This window comes from Tyto alba, unplaced genomic scaffold (assembly GCF_018691265.1).
Source record: "Tyto alba isolate M040663 unplaced genomic scaffold, T.alba_DEE_v4.0 Super-Scaffold_1000006, whole genome shotgun sequence".
Lineage (NCBI taxonomy): Eukaryota > Metazoa > Chordata > Aves > Strigiformes > Tytonidae > Tyto > Tyto alba.
In genome coordinates, this window is record NW_024881272.1 from 23,030,536 (window position 1) to 23,053,255 (window position 22,720).

At 39.8% G+C, this 22,720-nt stretch overlaps 1 protein-coding gene across 3 annotated transcripts; it reads left to right on the plus strand.

Moving 5' to 3' along the window:
* Nucleotides 1–57: 57 nt before the first annotated feature.
* Nucleotides 58–22,625, plus strand: CFAP57 (cilia and flagella associated protein 57). 3 transcript variants are annotated; one of them, XM_042804112.1, is made up of 22 exons: nt 58–214; nt 293–609; nt 1,459–1,742; nt 1,913–2,093; nt 3,023–3,175; nt 4,220–4,359; nt 5,055–5,220; nt 5,613–5,726; nt 6,214–6,426; nt 7,053–7,226; nt 8,370–8,531; nt 9,010–9,165; nt 11,158–11,251; nt 12,144–12,334; nt 13,296–13,469; nt 14,586–14,744; nt 15,162–15,305; nt 16,467–16,583; nt 17,515–17,649; nt 17,733–17,876; nt 21,764–21,890; nt 22,179–22,625. In XM_042804112.1, the coding sequence occupies exons 1-22, from the start codon at nt 58–60 to the stop codon at nt 22,388–22,390; spliced, it is 3,714 nt and encodes a 1,237-aa protein (XP_042660046.1). In that variant the 3' UTR covers nt 22,391–22,625. The 3 variants fall into 3 exon arrangements, with proteins under 3 accessions (XP_042660046.1, XP_042660049.1, XP_042660051.1); XM_042804115.1 differs by having other exon boundaries at nt 4,223–4,359; XM_042804117.1 differs by lacking the exon at nt 6,214–6,426.
* Nucleotides 22,626–22,720: the final 95 nt, after the last annotated feature.

Genomic DNA, 22,720 nt, shown 5'->3' on the forward strand with positions numbered 1-22,720 from the left:
CGCCGCTGCTTCCGGGGGTGTGAGGGCCGCGGTTGCCACGGCGACCACGGCGGCAGCATGGCGACGGTGGCGGTGCAGCCCGTGGCCGTCTTCGGCTGCCGGCCGCGGGTCGCCGGCGGCGTCTGCTTTGTGGAGGACCAGGTCGTGCTGCACGCCGCGGGGGCGGGCTGCCTCCGGCTGCACCTCGAGCAGAAATGGCACAAGTTCATCCCAGGTGGCCGCGGCCCCGACCCCGCGCCCGGCCCCGGCCCCCGCCCGCCCTGACCCCTCTCCCCCCCCTTCCCCTCCGCAGGCACGGAGAAGAGCCGGGGCGTGCAGGCGCTGGCCGTCAGCCCCGACCGGCGGTACCTGGCCGTCTCGGAGACAGTAGCGGAGCAGCCAGTCCTGACGGTCTGCGAGCTGTCGGCGGGGTCGGCGCGGCGGCGGAGGACGCTGGCCGCCGCCAGGCTGCCGGCGCGGGAGGCGGTGTCCCTGGCCTTCTCCCCCGACTGCCGCTACCTGGCGGCCGCCGCGGCCCCCCCCGAGGGGCACCTCACCTTCTGGCTGTGGGAGAAGCAGCGGCTGATGGCGGCTGTCCGCATCGAGGCCCCGGGCTGCGGCGTTTGCCAGGTAACGGCCGCCGCCCTCACGGGCTTCGGGCCCGCGCCGGGCCCGTCCGGCACCCCCCGGCCTCGCCGGGGTACAAGGGTGCACACGCCGGCCTCCAGAACGGAGCTGGGCCTGCGCCTCTGCGGCTTATTTTTAACGGTTTTGATTCACGGTTGACTGGCTCTCAGGGAGCCTATTGCACTCCTTCAGGGAGGTGGATAAAAGGACCAAACTTCAGTTCAACCAGCACTGGGTACCAGGTAGAGCCTAAGTTCAGTCTGCAGGCTGTGTGCCCAGCACGCTTTCCCGTGGCCACATGGCTTCTATCCAGGGCAAGAGAGGGAAGAGGCGGCTCCCCAGTGTAGATTTTATATAGTCTGTGCAGCCTTTCCTGGCATGTGCTGTTGGCCTTCCTCAGCAATAGGACACTGGGCTTAATAAATTTTTGCTTTGACCCATAATGGACACGTCCGCATCTCTTGTATCACATTAAATCCTCTTCTATCACATGAGATCTATGGTATGGGGCCAGTACCACTTGCCAGTGAGTGTGCAATGTGTTCCCTGCAGAAACACTCATATATATTGGCTGTGCTCGGTACATGTAACATGCATCTCAGAAGCTCCTGGCATGCTCATGTGGTTTTTCCTTCCTGCAGTCTGTACTATGTGCAGATCGGAGGAGTAGCCCAGGAAGAGTGGCTGGGAGCCCCTGGTTATTTCTTAGTCTCTTCAATATTCCTATACGTTTCTGTGAACCTTCTTCCCTTGTTTGTTTTCCTCTATTTGGTAATTGAAAGTCTTCAAAACAGGTATAATACTTGCTTGTTTATGAACATAGTTGTATAAAATAATTTTTTTGTTCCATAGGTGAGCTTTAGTCCTCAAGACAACACACAGGTTTGTATCACTGGAAATGGCTTTTTTAAACTTTTTAAGTACAGTGAAGGAACTTTGAAGCAGATGAATTTACAAAAGGGAGAGCCACAAAACTACTTGTGCCATGCCTGGTTGTCTAAGGAGGAAGTTATATGTGGCACTGACACAGGCAAGCTTATCTTGTTTGAAACTGGAAAACTGCACTGGGAGACAAGTGTAGACTACAAAAAACCACCCAGGGAACTAGAAGATGTAACAACAAATGAATATGAGAGGTAAATCTTTTAAATACTATTGCTAATAGTTTCATGTTTGTGTATGCAGATTAGTTGCAGACCATTCACTTATTTCCTTCTTGGCCAGTTTACAAATGGGTTATAATATTTTGATTGCTGCTGATAAGAATTTTTTGTTTTGTCCTTCTTTATTAATTTCCTGCTTGTAGTTCTGATGTCTTTTGTGGACTGGCCTCTGAAGATAATTGTTCACAACAGGATTCATTGCCTCAAATATCTGCAGTTGCAGCTTATTCCAAAGGCTTTGCGTGCTCATGTAGCCCAGGAGTTGTCCTTCTGTTTGAGAAGACCAAGGAAAAGGAAGTCTACAAGGAGAGTCAAGAAATCTGGGTGGGAAGAAAAAAGCTTTTCCAAGCAATTATGCAGCAGAGGGCTGTTTAGAAGGGTGGGAGTGCTTCTGATTCAGCTATTATTAATAATTTTTAGCACATCTCTAAATTACATTGTAAGCATTAGCTAGTTCCTGGTGATGTCGAAAGGGAGGGAGTTGTCAGAGGTCACACTTAAAGTCAGTGGCAGATGTCCTTTTGCAAGGTAGATCTTCATGCTCACACATGTAAAATGTACTTTGAGGCTGCTAAACTCCAGGAAACCTTTAAGAAACTTCACGGAGACTTTTGGAGCTAAGAAGTAGTCTATGTCAGTTTTGAAGAACTAGGCTGCTAGTTTTTTTCCAAGGCAAAGTTTTTCTCCCCTCAGCTATTATAGCTGTCATGGGACTTGTGCACTCTTGCTCTTAAGTAATCTAGTAAGATTTCTAACTTCTATAGCGAGCTGTATGCATTGGCTTACTGCAATCTCTGGATAAGAACATTTAACTCTGATGAGTGGGTCACACCTTCATACTCTGGGCCTAAAAGGTCAGATCTGCCCTCTGCATGAGACCCTGTAATAAGACCGTTACCAACCTGAGTGATACACTGTAAAGAACTGTTATTCTGAGATCACAGTTTTCAGGCAGTTTTCATTCAGACACTTGCTAGGTTTTTTTCTCAATGTTTTCTGCTGAAAAATGTTTTCATTTATGTTTAATGCAGTACTTAAGATTACTACTGAAATGTCCTCTGATGCTTTCTTCAGCTGTAATGCTATAGATACTGTTAGGTTATCTTATGTACTATTAAATATCCAAGTTGTCGTACTGATATTATGAATATGCTTATTAGAGTAGCATTACAGCAAAAGTTTGTGTGTGTGTACACGCCTACTACTAATACATGGAGACTTGGAATATCCCATGGGTTTCATTTCTTGTGCAGCTTCCTCAGGACCTGTTCAGCAGTGAGCCAAAAAAGTCAGGCAGACAGGACATTATATGTATATGCTTCAGTCCCTCTGAGGAAATGATGGTCGTTAACACAAATAAAAGTCAGCTTTACATGTTTACTATGCTCTCCACTGATCTTATGAAGGTGAGTAAACTTATCACATTCCACAGACAACATGTCCAGTAAGGGGTGTATTGTTATGGCACAGGCTATTCAGTGTCACTTTCAATGATTCATTCTCACAAATCTATGAAATAGCATCTGATATGAAATGCTCTGCATGCTTCTGAGAGCTGTATTTCAGTAGCCCCTTGTTCAAACATCCCTCTATATGAATACCTGATGTTATGCAGCAGAATGATAGAGGACACTGTTAAGACTGTTTAAGGGTGTGTGTCACTGTTGAACTACTTAAGTAAGGCTTTAACAGAGAGATTTTTGCTGTAACTAGTCGTTATGCCCCAATGTAATAGCAGAAACTTTAATGCAACAATAAAGCTGAAACAGCCATGGGAACTCATGTTACTCATGTTACTCTAGAATAATAGTTGTTGAAGTCCAAGTTAGAAGTGAAACCTCCTTGTGAAGGACAAACATAATGAAAAACATTCCCTACTCTAAAGGAATTAAATAGTACAAAGACAAATGTATTATCATTAAATAGATTTGTATGGAGTTACATAGCCTGTGTACAAGCGTAAGGAAAGATCTTTACAGGAAGGGGTTTTGTAATTAAGGGTCCTTTTTCTGCATGCAGCCTAAAATTTTATTGGTGCTTCATTTCCAGCATGTACTAACTAAACATCCTGGTTAAGTTACTTATCACTCAGCACTTGATTATTTTTCAATATCTGCCTGACCAGATGGTTTTAACTGAATTCTCGCAGGTCCAGTTTTAATTATTTACTTAACTTGCATTTCTTTGGTCACTTGTAATTATGTTCTGCTCTCACTAGTGTATGAGAACTATGGAGCATGAATCTTCCCTGCATCACTTTTCTTGATTATTAATTATAAAGTTAAAACTGATTCTAACATTGTTATATTCATACTGGTGCAGTGAGAGGATTAAGTGGTTTCCTCAAATCTATTTAGTTACTGTATGCAAAGAGCTATGATAGATTTCTTACCTGACTTACTGCCTGCAGTGAAATATCTGATTTTTTTTACATTCTCATTGCTTCTCAGAAGAAGACAGCTTATTTTGCATATCTGAATTTCCCATTGCATTCTGCTTCAATCACTGGTCTGGACATCTGTATTTGGAAACCCATTCTTGCGACTTGTTCCCTGGATAGATCTGTCCGCATCTGGAATTACAAGACAAAGTAAAGAGCTGTTTGTGTTTGTTATTACCTCTTGCTTTTTTGTATATTGTATTTAGCAGGCAACAGCAGCAATCTTGTATGAATGAGAGTGTTGTTCTGGTAAAATTCTTGTGTGGTGTGGGATGTAAATGGTCTTACTGACATGATTTGGGGAGTGTAAATATGCAGTGCTTTAAAACCCATGCCAAAAGAATCCAGAGCCTTCTCTATTAACCCATATTTGCATCAGACTTCTCATGTGTGTCAGAAAAAAAAATCTTCAGGAATGTTTCATTCAGCTTTGTCTTAAGATACTGTTGTCCCATCTCCTGCTTCATAACTACAGTCCCTAAGCAAAATGACTCCAGCTTTTAAGGTTCTATGGAGGGGAGAGGTGGAGAAAAACAACTCTCAGAAGAGAAGTTTGTGTAGGTTTGCAATCAGCAGTTCATTTAGCTTCTTCATTATATTACAGCAAACAAGTATGCACCCTTGCACCTTCCACAACTCCTCTGTGAAGCAGAAAGTTCAGATTTGCCTTTGTTTCCTGTAACATCTGTGTGATCATTACTTAACTGAATGACAACACATTTCCTCAAGGACAAGGCAGAGTCAGACTGTAGCTGCAAGTGTCCTTGCCGAGCCAGATAATGTCCAGTCAGGCATGCATAGGGAGTTTGTACTATTCCATACTGCTCAATGGTTTTCTCTTTCAGCACTTTGGAGCTGTGTAAGGAATATCGGGAGGAGGCATACGCAGTATCACTTCATCCCACTGGCCTTTTCTGTTTGGTTGGGTTTTCTGATAAACTGCGATTTATAAGTCTACTGTATGAGGACATGCATGTTTTCAAGGAGTTTTCTGTGAGAAAGTGTAGAGAGGTAAGAAGTGATGTAAAACTGAAATTGGGGAGTTGCAGGGAGCAGAGTGGTGAAGAACATGAAGGAAGATAGAAATCTCTCCAATAGATTCTAGTAGGATTTAGGTTATCAAAGCATAGAGAAAAGGATTCCGACTATCAGAAAATAAGCCTTGAGACTGATGCATAACTGTGGACCTGGGAAGCAGCAGAAGGGGTAGTTCGCTCAGAAATACTGAAGGACTGAATTTTACAGGGGAAACCACCAGTTAAGAAAGGAGTAAGAGGCTAATTATGTTATGGAGTTTTCTTTTTGTGTAACATTCTGATATCAGATGATGTCATTGGAATTCAATGCATGAATGTTCTTACCTACTGCATCTACAGTAAAGGGTTGTTATGTTCTTTTTGCAGTGCTCATTCAGTAATGGTGGCCATCTTTTTGCTGCAGTTAATGGAAATGTGATTCAAATTTATTCCAGCATCACCTTGGAGAAAATTAATAATCTGAAAGGGCATAGTGGGAAGGTTAGTAAACAAATCCTATACTGTACAACTCATTAAAGTATGAACTAGTTGGTAAGATGCATTTTGAAAAGGTAAAGTGTGATTTTGGATTAGAAATGGGCCCAAAAATTTAAAATAGAAATACAGAAGCCAATGTATGTATGCACTAGATACATCTAAAGAGTCTGTCCTTAAATTGAAGGTGAATGATTGCAGGCAGCTGAACCAGGAAAAATATCTCAGTAATAAATTATAAAAATAAAACGTGCTACACACTATTGAAATTAACTTTTTCTTGACAACATGTTCATAAAGTAGTTCTTACTGATTTTTTTTATTTTTTTTTTTTAAATGCTGAAGTGGAATTAGTTGAGAAACATCTAGGGTTTTTCAAGCAAGACTTAGAAGTATGATTCCAAAGTTGACATGGACTTACCAGTAAAATGACTCCATGCTGTATGTCTGTAACCTACACATCGGGCTCGTTGGTATGTTTTGCTTTTGCCAGATACATGCAGTTAAATGGAGTGCAGATGATACTAAATTTGTTTCCTGTGACACACATGGTGCTGTGTATGAGTGGAACTTGTTGACAGGCAAAAGGGAGTCAGAGTGTGTGCTCAAGTCCTGCATCTACAGCAGCATTGCCCTGTCTTCTGATGCCAAAATCATCTTTGCTGTTGGATCTGACCAAACTCTCAAAGAAATTTCAGAGTCTTCGGTGAGCTAACAAGCACTCAGGGATTTTGCTAAATTCTCTGGGTCAGGTACTATACTAGCGCTTCGGTTTCTTTATCATTCATTTGGTAAGTAGGAATCAGTCTGGTTTAGATAGCTGAGCTATTTACTGACACTTTTCTTATGTTTTTATGTCCTTCACTGTGAAACCTGGAATTTTGTTGTAGTTTTGTATTTTTATAACTTTACTTGGATTTACCTAGAAATCTTCTAATCCAGCTAACAAACTAACTTGGAAATAATGTATCAGCTGTTTTGCTGAAATAAAAGCATATTGAATCTACCACTGTAAGCTGCAAGCATTTTTTTTTTTGTCCAGAAAAGTAGTAAATTGTATGTGATAACCATTACATCTTTCAGAAGTGCTCAATGTGTGGAACTTGGCTTGAAATTTGAAGAGTGCGTATCTCTAAAGCTTAATACTAATTAATGTTCATGGCTTTATTCCTATAGGCATGTAGATTCTTTTAACTGCATTCTTTGCTGCAGGCAGAGGCATGACAATTGCTCATGCAATAAGTAATTAAATAGTATTGGGGAACTTAATGTAATGGAGTGGAGGGTTTTGTGGGGGATTTTTTTTCTGTTTTGTTTTGGTTTTTTCTTTAGATCCAGCTGGAAGTGCCTGCTTTTGGTGTTGTTTATACTGCAGTGGCTGTTTCTCATTCTGGGCACATAGTATTTGTTGGTACATCTCTGGGGACAATCCGAGCTATGAAGTACCCGTTACCTTTGACGAGGGATTTCAGCGAGTATCAGGCCCATGCAGGTGCTGTTACAAAGGTAACGTACTTTCTTTTCCCTGTGATACCAGCTGCACATGTTTCCTATAGCACCGATTCTCCTTCCCATTTCATAGCATATGTTAACGTAAGGTTGAGCCTGCATGTGGAGGATGAATGTTACAGCATTCATAGAAGTCCTGTCTCTAGAAATAGTTGTTACTGGATAAGCTGTTGGTGGCTAAAAAGTGACTTGCACCAGGATATGTAACATGGCATATCCCTGATGGAGAACTTTGATATAGCTCTTTCTGGAAAGAGGAAGATAAAGTTATGCAGGCTTGAAAAATCTCTTGTAAGAGTGGAAGGAGGAATGAGATAAAAGTATTCAGCAACTTGCTGCCAGGGTAGAGAGCAGAAGAGATCGCAGTGCTGGTCTGCTAACCAGAGTGTCTTTCTAAAAAGCTAATGAACAGCATCAGAAAGGTGGGGATATGGTGAGTAGAGCCTGCAACCATGGAACTTTTCAGTGCACTTTCTCCAGGAAGCCACATGTTCCGTCTTGTTAAAACTGCTTGTAATTTTGGCATTTTAAGTATCACTGTCAAATACAGCACCTTGACTCAAAGCTGCCCAGTCCAGAATTAGTCTATGAATTTCAGTTACTGGAACTCTATTTTCACCTCGCTCATAAGCTGTGTCAATTCCCAGGTACTCTATGCCAGGCCATGCCCAGTCACAGGGGAGGTGACAGCAGTTATTGCTAGATAGTTCTTGGTGAGCTTATTTGCAGATTCAAAAGAAGATGTTTAGCCATCTGTTGTTCAAACAACTTCTCAACTAAAAAAGTTAGAGACTTTGTAATTGTCATATAAATTGCCTGTCTGTGCTACAACAGTCTAGAAGGTCTTTTCTGTTCTAGGTTTTTAAAAATCTTCCTACAGCTTTGAGAGCAGAAGTGGATCCAGTGTCTTCTTTACATGTTCTTCTTTACTTTCCTTTCCCCTGTTGTCTGGACCAGGGTGGAGCAAGAGTAGAGAACATAGTAAAAATGTTGGTAGTGGGGATATATTAATATTTCCACTGACTTTCTGTGGTAGAAATGGCAGGGAGTGTGAGTGGGGAGAAAAATCTGGTACAAAATCAAACTGTGTCTCCATTTTTCCTTGTCTCTACTGTTATTTTGTTGCCTCTTCCTTCGAAGATGTCCATAACAAATGATGACCTATTTCTGCTGACTGCCTCAGAGGACGGCTCTATATTTATCTGGAAAGTGTATGATAAAGGAGGTGGGATACTGAAATGGGAAAAGGAGGTTGAGTATGCTGAGGAAGTGCTGATCACGAGAGCAGATATAGAAGAGAAGGTAGGAGGAGCAACTTGTGAACATTAACTGTAGGATTCCTAGTGTATAGCTTATGTATTACATTTGCGTGATGTTTGTGACTAGCTGTTCCTATATGGCCTTCTGTTTAAGAGGGCTTGCATGGCTTTTGTCATAAAAAGAGGTTACAGCAAGTAGCTGCAGTTGCTTGTTAATATGGAAACTGCATTGTATGAACAGTGGGTGTGGAGAAAAGTTTAGGCTTTTCTCTAGTACTTTCCCCAATCCTTTGAAAACAGTTTTATTGGAGTAGAGAAGTCAGAAGCTGCATTTCTGTAAACCATCTTGTAAGATAACAAAGGAACCTTACTTTTGGAACTGCTTCTTGGTCTGTCTGAAAATCCTCTGCAAAGGCTGTCTTTCATAAATATATGCATGTAAATAAAACATTGTTAACAAGCTGTTGCTAATGGCAAATAATCTCTCTGTTAAAACTATCTTCTCATCCATGTCTTAACAGAATCAGGAAATGTTAGATCTGCAGATTCGTGTGAAAGAGCTACAGACAGAAAATGATTACCAGCTACATCTCAAGGACCTATACTGTAATGAAAAAATAAAGGAATTAGAAGAGAATTTCACTCGGGAAATAAGCTCCCTTAAAACCAAACACCAGGTATGATTCATATTGGAGAACCAAATACCAAGAAATCTTTCACCGAAGAGTTGAATTCAAGTTTGTATTATATATGTATGAATGCCATAAAGCATCTGAAAAATTAAGCATTTCTTTCCAATAAAGATGTTCTTGATACTTGTAAAGCATGAAGCTACCTTTGAGTCAAGTATCTTGTAAATACAAGAGGTTGCAAGAGTTCTCCTAGGTAGCCTGTAAGTATCTTCACATAAAAACAATTACAGCAATAAATGTTGCCCGAGTCCAAGGATCAGTAAGCTGTATCACCCTTCAGTAGAAAGGGGACCATGCCTTAAAAGCTCTATCACATAAGGTTAAGGCGCTGCAGGGTCCAACAATTACTCTTCTAAATGCTGCCTTTTTTATGCCCTGGCCATATAAAATAGAAAGTAAAATATATTTCTGTTCATGTGTTCATTGATTTTTCTGTGGTCATGAAGCAGGACTTCCCTGAAAGGCAAAAGCCACGATAATTCTTCCCAGTGTCTTATTTATCTGTGTGTATTAATTCTATTCTGTCCATCTGTCTGGTGCACACACCAACTGGACGCTTTTTAGAGTTAGAAGGCAAGTGATCCAATAGCAACTTCTCTGGCAGTTAGATGGCTTGAAATGAGAGATTACATATCACATGATTCAATTCTGTCAATGTCATGTTCTTTTCGAGCTTTTGGATGAATATTATCCTGCCCTGGTGATTTGTTACTGCTTATTTTGCTGAGTTGTACATAGTCCTTTCAAGCAGCATCTCAGTTTGATTCCACATAAAGAAGGACTCAAGTATGAAAGCTTGCCAAGTTACTTACGAATTTTATTGTTTTTTGGTCTTGTAATATTCAAGTGCTCCTTTTATACCTTTCTCTCTCTTGGCCCTACAAATGTTCTGGCAGGTTTCTGATTTTGATTTGTTTGAGGAAGTTTAATTATTCATTTTAATGCTTTCTTCCAAGTAGTTCCTCAGGCTTTTTGGCTTTTCTCATTGTGGTTTTTGCATTTGAAGTAACCTGAGCTTTAACCTTTCTGTTCTTCCTCATTTTTGTACAGCTTAACTTTTTACAAGAAAGCCATTTCACTACTTATAGATTCCTCTACCTGTGTTTTATCTGTGCTGGTTTTCTTCTGCAGTTCTTCAGGTCTTTTCATAGGTAGCACTTGACTGTAGAGTTATAATAATCTCAGCTACACTGAAACTTCTTTAGACTTGTTGATTATAGGTTTGCAGGCAAATGCCTTTGAAGGTGAATAAAAGTTTTCTAGGCCGGCAAGTTGTACTTCCTGTCCGAGTGTCAGTACATGTTAAGATTAAACTGAATGACAGATTTGGAGCGGCTTGGGGCTGACCTTTCTAGTTGTTGTGTCCAGCAGGTAAATGGAGTATTTCTGCTTATGCAAAACCCATACAGTTGTTACGAGAATAAAGCGAAAAAATTGTACCTATGGTGCAATTCCCAACTTTTCTGGGAAATTTGTCACTCATTTTCTTGTTTCAGTTCTTTGTGCTTTTTTAGAAGATTAAGTCATTTGTAGTGATAGTCAGACATTCCAAGCAAATGGCATTCAGAACTCAATTTTGCTTAGGTTTATGTCATTCGGTGCAAATGTCAGTGTTTTAGGACCTCAAGGTTCCTTCAAATGAGACAGGAAGCAGTTTTAACTTTAATATCTAGACAACAATTTGTGGAACTGCAAATTCTCCTCAAGCAGGCACACACAAAAAAGTGGACACTTTTGTAGCCTGTATTATATGAACTCCATTTGCTACTTTCCCTTAGCTTTCCATAGTAACTTGTAACAAACTAATCTCTGGGAAAACTTGGCCTGGTGACATGTGACATCTGAATTTTGGTGAGAGACTTTAAACATAGGTTCTGTTGTGTATGCGTTCCCCACCATGAGCAAGAGCATGAACAGTTTGAACACTGCTTTGCCTAGTTTCAAATTAAAATGTATTTTTCTTATTTTTTTTCCCAGATTTTACAGGCAGAGAAAGAAAAACAGGAGCTACAACACCAGTTTCAACTGTCTGAGCTGATGAATAAACAGGCCAGGGAGGTGCAACAGCTAGGTTAGACTATAAGAAGTGTTTGTAACTAAAATCTGGAAGAAGTGCATTAGATTCATAGCAAGTAATGTGACAGGGATTGACTACTAGAGTACGAGAAAAAATGCATGTATGTCATATAGGTATTTCAGACCAAACATTTGTCTAAACTGCACCACACACATGACCATGATGAGAATTTGCACATGGGCACTGTATCTTAGATGTTTGGGTTTCAAAATTAGTAATTTCTTCATTTATTTATAGCTCACTGTGCAAGAATAGTGAGGTCATACTGTTCAGCAAGGAGGCTGATGTACAACATTGGAAATACCTGGACCCCAGATTTGTAATCAAGATAAAACAGAAATACTGCAGATTAGTACCAAAAAGCAGGTCCACCCATAAATGAGTCCACTGCTTACTCATACTCTGTAACAGTTGTGCTTATACACCTCTGTCATGGTTGTCATCTCAAGGAAATGCCTAATTTAGCTGTTGTTCATTTGTTGTAATGGCAGAGTAGGAGATTTTGGTGTAGGTTTTAGACTTGTTCAAGCTGGAACAGAACAACATTCTGTCCTGATGCAGCAATCAAGGATATAGCAGAATTTTCAGAGACACAACAGAGAAAGGTGAATAACAGATTTGGAACAGGCATTATTAGTGAAGTGGGAAGTAAAAGGAAGAGCAGGAAACTCAAGAGATAGTTTTCTGATGTGAAATTTTGTATGGCCACTGAGTCTAAAACCCCTGTATATCTGATGAAGAAAGTGATGAAGTGCTTCTAGCGTAACTTAATTGCAACCAGCTGCCAAAAAGGCAATAGAGAATAAGACATTGATGACTGTAGAAGGGTAGAATACACCTCTCTTTTCTATTAGTTTTATCCGTTCCATATGTTTCCTGTTACCAGAATCTGACAGTAATCAGAAACTCTTAATGGAAAATGAGAAATACCAGGAGCTGCAAGTGAAATCCCAGAGGATGCAGGAGGAATATGAGAAACATTTGCACAGTTTGGAGGAAAGCAAAAGCAAGACTGTGAAGGAGCTAACAGAATATTATGAGGAAAAACTTAATGAGAAATCTGTTCTGCTGGAAGAGGTAGGAAACTTGATTTGCAGTTTGAATTATTGACTAAGTTTTTCTCCAACTGTGATAAAATGTTCCCTAGGACAGGAGAGGCTGGCTCCCTCCATGCAAATCCTAATCTGCCTGTGAACTTGGGGAAATATATTAACAGGTTGAATAGTAATGAGGAAACCCTAGCTGAGTTACCAACTTTTCTGGGCTTCATACCTTGAGTAAGTAACCTGCTAGGATAAATATCCTTGGGCATTCTCGGCTTCACCTCTCTTTCTCCTAGATCCAATAATTTCTGTTTATTAATGTGGGTTAGATGATACATTTACTATAATTGAAGAAAGAAAGATTCAATCACTTCGTTCCAGTGAAGAGATAACATTTCTAAAATGGTGATTTCCATTCCTGAGTCCCTGACGTTCCCACCTGCATAATTTGGGGAACAAAGAGAAATACCCTGTCTACTTCAAAAACTCCTGCACATTGAGGTCAAAGACTTGGCTTGAGAAAGGGCAGCCAGATACCTGATACTGATACTCATATATCTAAAGTCAATAAAATAAAGAATGTGAGGAATGAATGTGAGAAGAGAGGTGTATAGAGACTAATGCAAACCTGAGCAATTATTGGTCCTAATGCATCAGAAGCAGCAATTTTAAAATATCTCAGGTGTTACTCATGTTTGCATTTTCTGCAGCCAGAACAAGTTTGCTGATGTTAGTATTTGGTCCAGGTTCCTAACTTGAAGCATCCAAGACTTAAGAATAATTTTTTTCAAGAAAATTTTTTTTGTTTGTCTTAACAGTTTTTAAAGTTACTTTAACCCCCTAAGAAGTTAAGTTACCTTAAATGATATTGCTGCAATTGAAGAGTCCACTAAATATAGATCTTTCCAAGAGAAACACAGTTACAAATAAAGAATTATCTTCTTTATTGGTCTCTTACTGTTGTCTTCTCTGATGTTTGCTTTCCTTAACTGCAGGCAGAGGAGGATATGAAGCGGCAGCTTCAAGCCCATGAAGAAATTCAGAAACAAACTGAAGAAGACGAAGACCGAGAAATCCTGGAAATCAAAATCAAGTACGAGAGACGGCTCTTGGAAGAAAAGGAATCAAACCTGCAACTGAAAGGAGAAATAGGAGTCATGAATAAAAGGGTATCTCTTATTCTGTGATAGGACCAAACCTGCATGTGGAGACCTATAGCTGAGGATTGAATGTGATTACTGGCATGTCAGTTTAGTCTTAATTTAGTCTGTAAATATGTGGTATTTCATATGAGAATAATAGCCCCTTCTTACATCAGTTTGATTGTTTTAGAATATGTGGGCAAAAGAAGCAACTGTGTGCTGATTGTATTGCTGATATGATTAGAGATAGATGATAGAGGAGGTGTGTTTTTATTAGGACACTTTCTTTTATCTTACATAGTTTTAAATTATAAATAATAATACTGTTCATTCTGTGATGGGAAAGAAATGAACCTTTTCATTTTTGCAAGACCTAGTGTGTTTGCTAGAAAAATACTGCTACTTCATTTGATGCAATAAACACTATGTGTTTTGTGTGCATCATCATTTTTTATTGGTTTTACTAGGATTTTTAAGGAGACATAAAACCTTTCAGCTCTTTTATTGACTGGGTATGACATTTGCCTCGGGATATTAGAGAGACATTTTTTCTTTTCAGTCCCTTCAATATCTATCTGGAGACAGAGAGGTTCTCTTCCTTCATAGCCTCTATTATTATGGTACTGTCTTCAGTTTCATTGTCTTTTAGACACCAGGAATTTTTTCATGGGTCCTCACAGTTTGACCAGCACCATTCCTTGGTTCTGACTTTCTTGGCTTCACAGATCTTAGTATTGAGGCAGTGATTTTGAGGGTACCCAAGAGCTATGAACTAGGCACCCTTCGAGTCTACTTTTGATATCTTTAGAGATGTATGACAAATGATAACCTTAAAAAATTTCCCTGGCTTGAGTGTTATTTGAAGCTGATGTTTGGGTATAATATCCATACTCTTCTTGCTTCTGGATGCAAATTCCTTGATTCCTTGTAGTGCAGTGAGTATTCTGTCAGAGTATACAGAAAATGTAAAAATGGATATTCAACCCCTTTTTGTGTTACAGGTATTTAAGTGATGTGATGCTCCTTCATCATACCTCAGTTTGATATCCTTTTTCCCACACTGTCTACAAGGTATTTTGCAGAGTAGGATGGATAAGTAATGCACAGCTTTTGGAGACTATTCTTACTTGTTTGCCTCTCTAGCTGAACAGCTTGCAGAAAGAGCTCAAGGAGCGAAACGGGGACATTGAGGAAATGAGATTGGAACAGCAGAAGCTGCAAGGCATCATTAAGTCACTGGAGAATGACATCTTGGCACTGAAGACAGAAATTCAAGAGAGAGCTGACACTATCCAAGACAAGGTGAGAAACTGGACAATTGGCTGAAATCAAAGTCACCCTCCCTTAATTTAATACAGATATTTATTTTAATGATAGCATGTTGTGATAGTATCACATGACTGGAAACTCAGTTTTAACTTAAAGAATTTGCGATCTTTAGTTTGGGATTTTATTTTTTTGTTTACATTCTAAGCTTTTATTGGGGAGCTCAAGCTCAGGATGTTGAGTTTCTTGTCCCCTGTTCTGGGATCTGTAGATGGCTCTCTGCATTATTTGCCCTGTTCCTTCCCATTCAGTCTGTGTAGTTGTGCAATTGAAGTTCAGTCTTCCACTAGATCTGTGACTACTGTTTCTGCCTCTACCATATTTGTGCCTTGTCCCAGGGATCTGTTTGAGAGTCCTGTGTCTGATTCAGATCTCTGTACCTATTTGTCCCAGGAGAAGAATATATATGACCTAAAAAAGAAAAATCAGGAACTGGAAAAGTTCAAATTTGTACTGGATTACAGAATAGAGGAGTTTAAGAAGCAAATAGAGTCACGTGAAAATGATATTAAAACAATGAAGGAGCAGATCTGTGAGGTGAGTTAAACTCTCATTTGGCCTCTGCTACTAAGCCCTTTGTTTGAATACAAAGATGACTTGGCAAGTTCCATGGAAGACTCCACCCTGTTTGTTCCTTGACTTCTTTCAAGGATACATAGCACTGATTCAATATATTTACAGCTAATAAAAATATTTGCACACAGCAGCAGCCATTTAAGTTTCTATCACTTGCTACCAGTGATCAACACAGTTATTTAAGTTCCTGCTTCAGTATTTAATTCTAGACTCAGTGTAATACCAGGTTTGCTTAAAAACAGATCTTGTCCTTATGTGGTTGCCCTCCCCATACCCTGCAGAGTTTGCAAGACACTGCCTTTACTGATCTGGAGGAAGAGGGAGTGAACTTCTCTCAGAAAGCTGCAAATGTATACACACATAACTCTGTTTCAGGGTTAGTATGTAGACAAAATACTGTTCATCAGCTGATCCGTGGAAAATTTCCATGTAATCATACTTAGCTTGCAGCAAATTAATTGAGGCAACTTACTTATGATAGAAACTTACTATTATCTCTCCATAGATGTACCTTTAACTCAACCAAATTAGGACTATAGTGACATAGCTAATCAGTGACCTAATAGTTTTCATAAGTCTGTTTATTCAGAACAAAAGCCTTTTAAATAAAATGCAAACTAATGAACTATTTGTATGTACGTCAGACTAGCATGATGAAAGACCTGTTCTCTCTTCTGGTCACCATCTTATGCCAGTAAATGCTGTAGTATCCTTACTGCTTTTTCCCTGTGTCCTACATATGTAACCACAGCTTTTCGATGTATTTGTTTCTTTTCAGTATGAGGTTGCTCTTATCACACTTATTCTTTCCAGTATTGACTGTTAATTTCCATCTCACCCATTTTTATTCAGATGAAACAGTAAAGCTCCAGTTTAGCTCAAGGAAATTAAGGGGCATCATGTCACTTAAATGCCTGTAACTCAAAACGGAGTATCCATTTTTGTGTTTTCTGTATGTTGTGACAGAGGGCAGTATTGTTCCAAAATTGACATTTTTCGTGTTGTAATTCAACCTGAAGGGGGATCTACTCCAAGTCTGTATTTCCAGTCTGGTTTTCCTGTTACGTGTTGTTTTTTCATGTGTCCTTTTAGTCCTGATTTCCTCCTCCTGCTTCCTTTCAGATGGAAGGAGAGCTGGAACGATTCCACAAGGAGAGCACACAGTTGAAGCTGAACATCACACAACTGCAACAAAGACTAAAGGCAACTGATAGTGAGATGCACAGAGAGAGGCAGAAGGTATGGGGTACAACCGCTGTGCAGGTCCTACATATCAAAGTTTGTGGGGACAGGACACTGCAGAAGCATTAATCTGAGCAAACAGGTACTTCAGGGATACTGTGTCCAAGGGCCAGGAGTCTTTGAACAGTGGGGACAAAGACAGAAAGCTTCCAAGCCTGCAACCAGGTTAGAGAGTTGATATTTAAAAAAAAAATCCAGTTATTTATGTGTCAGTTTGTTCAATCAGTACATATTCTCCTGGGTTTAACAGAGCAGTGAGGCAAATGTTTAACTGACTACCCTTTCCTGCCCAAGCTTGAGATGTGGGGACACTTGGCCTAAACAGGAGCAGCATGTAGGCTACCACCTACAATGATATGTAGGCATTAGTCGTATGAAATGAAAGGTGGTCTTACCAACAGAGGAGACAAGGACCCCTTGTTTCACAACAAGCATGTCAGTCATGAGGGAGGAAAAGGGACTGCACGTGAAGGTGAAGGAGCTTAGCAGGCAGTGCAGGACAGATAGCGGAGCCTGGTAGAAACCAAGTGAGAATGAGAAGGCAATCTTGATGTGAAATCATCAAGCTATGCATGTATCTGGTATGTGCTTTGTCCCTTGCATGTTGTTTCTAAATAAGAATGTAGGTTGTTTGGGAAGGGACAGTGGGAGATAGCATTCCTGCTAATGAACAACTGGTTTTCAGACGAGATCTCTGGATGCTGGCACTTGCATTATCTAGTGCAAGTATTTTGGATTATTACTGCTAAAACTTATCACTGCTCTTCAACACGTAGTGCTTATATCCCCAGTGGAATTTTATTTTTTTAATTAAGGGAAGTAAAGTATATGAGAGCTTTCACCAGTTCTACTAGTCTTTCTAGGAAATTGCACATGATAAGAGTGCTCTGTTTAGCCAGTTAAGAATGTACCTACATCATTTTTGCAGAAACAAAATATGGAAACTCTCATCAAACGATTTAAAACAGATCTTCATAATTGCGTGGGCTTCATTCAGGATTCAAAAAAAATGAAGGATGGGATCCGTGAGCTCTACAGCAAGTACGTGCAACAATCAGACTTGGTGAGTCAGGGCCTTTGCCTTCTTCTTGCAGGTTAACTTCTCTGGTAGTGTAATTACTGAGGCAACATGCTGTGCCCCCTCAGGTGGAGACTGAAGCAGCAGACACAGATTTGCAGCAGGAGTACATGAGACAGCGAGAGTATCTTGAGAGGAATTTGGCAGCTTTAAAAAAGAAGGTGGTGAAGGATCAGGAAATCCACCAAGCTGCTTACATGCGCATCGTGCAGGTAATAAGCCTTTTTCCTTGTGGTATGGAGAGGGGGAAAAGGAAGCAGCTGCACAAAAAAGACTTTATTAGCCTTATCACTATGGTTTCTTAGGACTTTGAAACAGTTTTGGTTTGCTTCCTTGCCAGAAATTTCTAAGTGTTTCAGGTGCTTCCATTCAAGGTAATATTAATTGAGCTACTAAAGTTCTATAATTTTCTGTACAGAAAGAGCAAGATATCTGAAGTCAGAAATTGCTGCTGTTTTGTGGATACGTTTGTTTATCTCCCACTCTAATGTAAAAGGAAATAGGGGACCTTTGCTGTCTGGATATTTTTTAAGCAATTAGTGTACTTATTTTTTATTTCAAACTGTTTATAATTGCCATCATAGTCAATTTGCTCCTGTCTGAGTGACAAGCTGTACTTGCTGTGTGGTAGTGTTTAGGAAGTAAGTTTGGAGGAAGAAAAAAAAAAACTAAAACCTTTCTTTAGTTTCTTTAGCCACATAGTCCCACACTTACTGGTCTGAATTCAGAACTTTCTGCTTTTCACATCCAGGTTTTTCAAGGAAGTTCAAAAACGCATGACGAATGTGCCTATTTGTACCAAGATCTCTTGCTCAGAATCTTTGTTTCTTACAAGGCAAGGCAAACTTGTGACTGTGGGGGCCAAAGGTACAATTCATTTTCATCTAGAGTGAAAAGATCTAAAGCCCCACAGCAAATATCCTAGGAAGACAGCTCTTTTACAGTCTCTTCTTACCATGATCTCCTTCTGCTCAGTCAGCATTTCCTTTTCCCCTCACTAGCCCTTTCTTCATTGTTACTTTATTATGCTTCTTCAGGATCATTAGACTTCAGTCCCCTCCTAAGTCATCTGTTCTTTGCTATTTATTTATAGTCCTTCTTCAGAACTAGGCAGCAATTATCTTCTTCCCTGACCCTTTTTTAATTTTTTGACTCCTTCTGTGAGTTAGAGGTTTCCTTTGGCACAGAAGGAGATGGCTTCAGAAAATAACCTGAAGAATTTCCTTGCCGGAATATAGTGACAGATGGTGCTCATAATGATAATACTTGATGTCTTGGATCAGTAAACCTAACATGAAATGATGATTAAAACCAAATTAATAAAACATCTGGAAGATGAAGATATTAAAGGTTCTAACCAGCCTGGTTTCTTCAAAGAAAAAGCATTTCTCTGAAGTCTGGTAGATTAATGAGACTTTACAGCCAGGAGGAATTATCAAGGTCTTCCAGTTCTTCATAGGGGGATTTTAAGACTAGTTTAGACAAACTCCTGTCAGGACTTGCTTTGAAAAAGTAAATGACATCTTGGAGGCCTTCTAGCTCTGTATTTCTATTATTTCTCAGCTGTGCTTACTTTTTCAGAGCTTTGCATTCCTCTTTGAGTGACTATTCATAGGTACATTACACTAGTGACTGCTGCAACAGATGATTAGAACTGTCAAGATAATTTTAATTATTCTTACTAGTTGGCAAGTTGTGTGTTGTTAGACTCTTAGTTTTCTCTCCAGCCCTCTGTATTTGTAATGGCTTCTCTGGTCACTGATATACATAAGAACAGACACACTGAATAATCTTGAAGTAATGCTGCTTGAACTGAAGCATGTATAGGATGATCTTTTCTATAATATGTCCTACCTGTCTCTGACAGTCATCACTGTAGGGGCTTCCTGGGCTGTAGATTGCATCCAGACATCATATGCAGTTGTACCCGATGGCCTTATCCTCCATGTGTTCGATCAACCCCTTTTCTGAAACAATTGGTACTTTGCCACAACATCCCATGACAATGAGTTTTACTATGAACCTTTATTTTAATCCATTGCAATATCACTGCATAGCAGTGCAAGTGTTTTGTCAGAATGCAAAGATTGAATTAAAGGCTAATCTCTCTGGATAGCATGCCTCTTCAGAAAAATATTATCAGTATCAACCAGCAGCCTCTTAGAACCCAGGAAACCAGACAAGACATTTCTACATAGCCCATTTTGCCTCACACAATATACTATGTATTATACTGTCTAATAGACCAAAAGCAAGATCTTAATTTGATAGCAGCATTCAAGCATTTGGAGTGAATTTACAAAGACATTCGTGACTAAAGTAGTTCATGACTAAAGTGTACACCTAAACAGAAATTTTGTGACCTAACCCTGAAAGCTGGTCAAAAGAAAATTACCTTGACTCATTCTTGGAAGTTATCCTCTTCATGTATTCCTTTCAGGATAAAGCTCTGGGATAAATGCATAGCAGTCAAATTTAATCTGTGTTCAATGACTTGAATTAAGCAAGTCAGAGTCAACAAAATACTGTGGTTTCAAAGCAGGCTGCCTGAGCTCACCAACCTGTGCTGCTTTTAGAGTGCAACACAACCACTGCAAGAACAACAGTTCTTGTCCAACAAGTTCAGACCTTAAGGCATCACACAGTCTTCCTCCAGTCAGTGACTTTCAGCTGAGGGGAAACTAAAGCACAGTTGGTGTACTTGTCTTAGTGTGAAGTATTGAGACTCTTGCCACACACATACACCTTGAGTTATTGCTGCCAACTTGAACTCCTTGAGAACATCTATATACAGATAATTGCTGTAAGCATTGCATTTTGCTCCTGTTTTCTGGTGTGTGGTGCCAATACTTTATAAATATACTGTACAGAACCCAAACGTATGCCTTGCATAAATCTCATGACAATTTAATTATCTCTACCAACCAAAATTACAATTTTTAAAAAAATCAAAATTTGAAGACACCTTTTTCGTAGGAAAACATCATTAACCCTTGTTCTTATTTCCTGTTGTTTTAGTGGGTTCCCTATTGCTTGAGACTGGTATTATGTGAGGTACCCAAAGCATGCCTAAAGGCCATTTGTCTTTTTAAAATATTTCCATTTATGATGAAGTTCCAGGGGTTGGAATGGTGCCATGCTCCAACACTTCTAAAAAAACACCACAGGTAGCTGAAATCATTGCTATTCTTGAGTATAATGGCAGCTGTTTAACATTTGCACTAGCTGTTGATGTGATAAGGTATTTCAGTGTCTTTGTAAGAGGCAAATATACAGTTCCACTTCTCTTGATTTGAGAAAATAAATATTTAGTTAATGGTGCTCCTGTTTCTGAATCATGAGCAACAGTTTCATCACCCTTTATGAGTATTATCCCATACTGGTTTTGCTGAAGTCTTTGAATCAGTCACAACAATGGATAAAGTACATTCACTTGTACTTTCACAACTCCTGCAGCAAGATGCTTTATGGTAGGTTATTACAAAAATTAGAGGATTGAACTTCTATGGGTTGAAAACTGACTAAAAAAATAACAGAAGATGGATACATGGCTAACTTTTCCTCATAACAGCATGTTAGCAGTAGGTATCTCAAATCTCCATATGCTTCATATATTTCTTAATAATTTGAAAGGGGTGTTGGAAAGTGATGTCTGTCAGAACTAATGAAGAAGGCTTTGAAGAACTGCAAGGAGACACAGATAACAAGTGAATAGACACAATATGGCAAATGAAAAGCAAAATAATAAACACTGGAAGGAGAAATTACAATCCTCCATATTAATTCTGAATTAATTAATCCAGGAAAGGACCTGAGCTTCCCTGTGGAATTGGCAAGGAAGATGATACCTTGGGGTGCAGCTGCAGTCAGAAAAGCAAAACAAATATTAGCTTACTGAGCTAACATGGTTTGAATACTGTCATATTTTGTGTCAAATCTACTGTGGCATTAGCTGAAATGTTGTGTATTATACTGATTTCCCTGTATCTTCTGCCTGTGATTCTATGCTGTCCAGTGTCCTTCCCAATGATATGAAGATACATATTGCCAAGCCAGATGGTACCTGTGCTTTTCCTCATAGGGTATATTGTTTTTGCAGGAAAATGTGAGTCTAATTAAGGAAATTAATGACTTGCGGCAAGAACTGAAGGTGGCCCACACCCAGGTACATGACCTTCAGTCAACACTAAGATTAACCAAGAAAAAACAAGCAATTCAAGACACAGGTGAATAGTGCTTCTTGTATGTTTCCCATATTGTCTGTTCTCATTCCAGAAGCCCTTTTTGTCCTTCGTGAACAATTCTATTACTGTCTCCATATCATTCCAGCTTGTCTGCCTGCTGGTACCTGTTATATTTTAATGTTAATTGTAGAAACTGCTAAATATTGCAGAATCTTACTATTTAGCTTTACTCCTTCATCCCTGAAAGATGCCTTTCCTTGATTATGCTAAAGAACTCTGCCAGCTGGACCTTTGTTACTCTGCCCTGTCCTCTCTGATTTTATCTTCTAGCTCCCTCCAGTGAACTGCAGTCCAGCCCAGCTGTGCTAAGGTTGAATGCAGAGAAGGAAAGTGAGAAAATCATAGAAATGCAGCAGCTAGAAATTCAATACCTGCGAGACCAAATCCAGGAGAAGGGGCAAGTCCTTGCAGTTCAGCCTTTCTTAGTTGGAAATCTTCCTAATCTGAACCTGGAAAGAAGCCACAAGACACAGCAACAGTGAGCTGGTTCAAGGATGCCTTACATTATTATATTCTTCTGTCAAGATCAGAAATGCAACAGCATAGATTAGACTTCCATGATCCTATACTCTTCCACTAGAAGCATTTGTGCAACACTCACTGCTCTGAACACAAGGCAGCAACCTTCACTCCCTTCTACTTTCCTGGAATCTGCCCTTTCCATGAGGCCTAGGAGCCAAGAGAAAAAATAATAAATATGTTTTAGTGCAAAACTGATCTTTGTGCCTTCATGCTAGGGCAAGTATGCACCCTTCTCTTGAAAAATAATGTGTCCTAGTTCTGAAGAGCTGGTCAAACTCTGGAAGCCTTTT

Excerpts from the sequence above, each read along its gene's own strand:
- CFAP57 (XM_042804112.1), top strand. The coding sequence starts at position 58 with ATGGCGACGGTGGCGGTGCAGCCCGTGGCCGTCTTCGGCTGCCGGCCG. Across the intron at positions 1,743-1,912 it reads ACAACAAATGAATATGAGAG|TTCTGATGTCTTTTGTGGAC; the intron begins GTAAATCTTTTA and ends TCCTGCTTGTAG. Across the intron at positions 15,306-16,466 it reads TGAAGGAGCAGATCTGTGAG|ATGGAAGGAGAGCTGGAACG; the intron begins GTGAGTTAAACT and ends GCTTCCTTTCAG.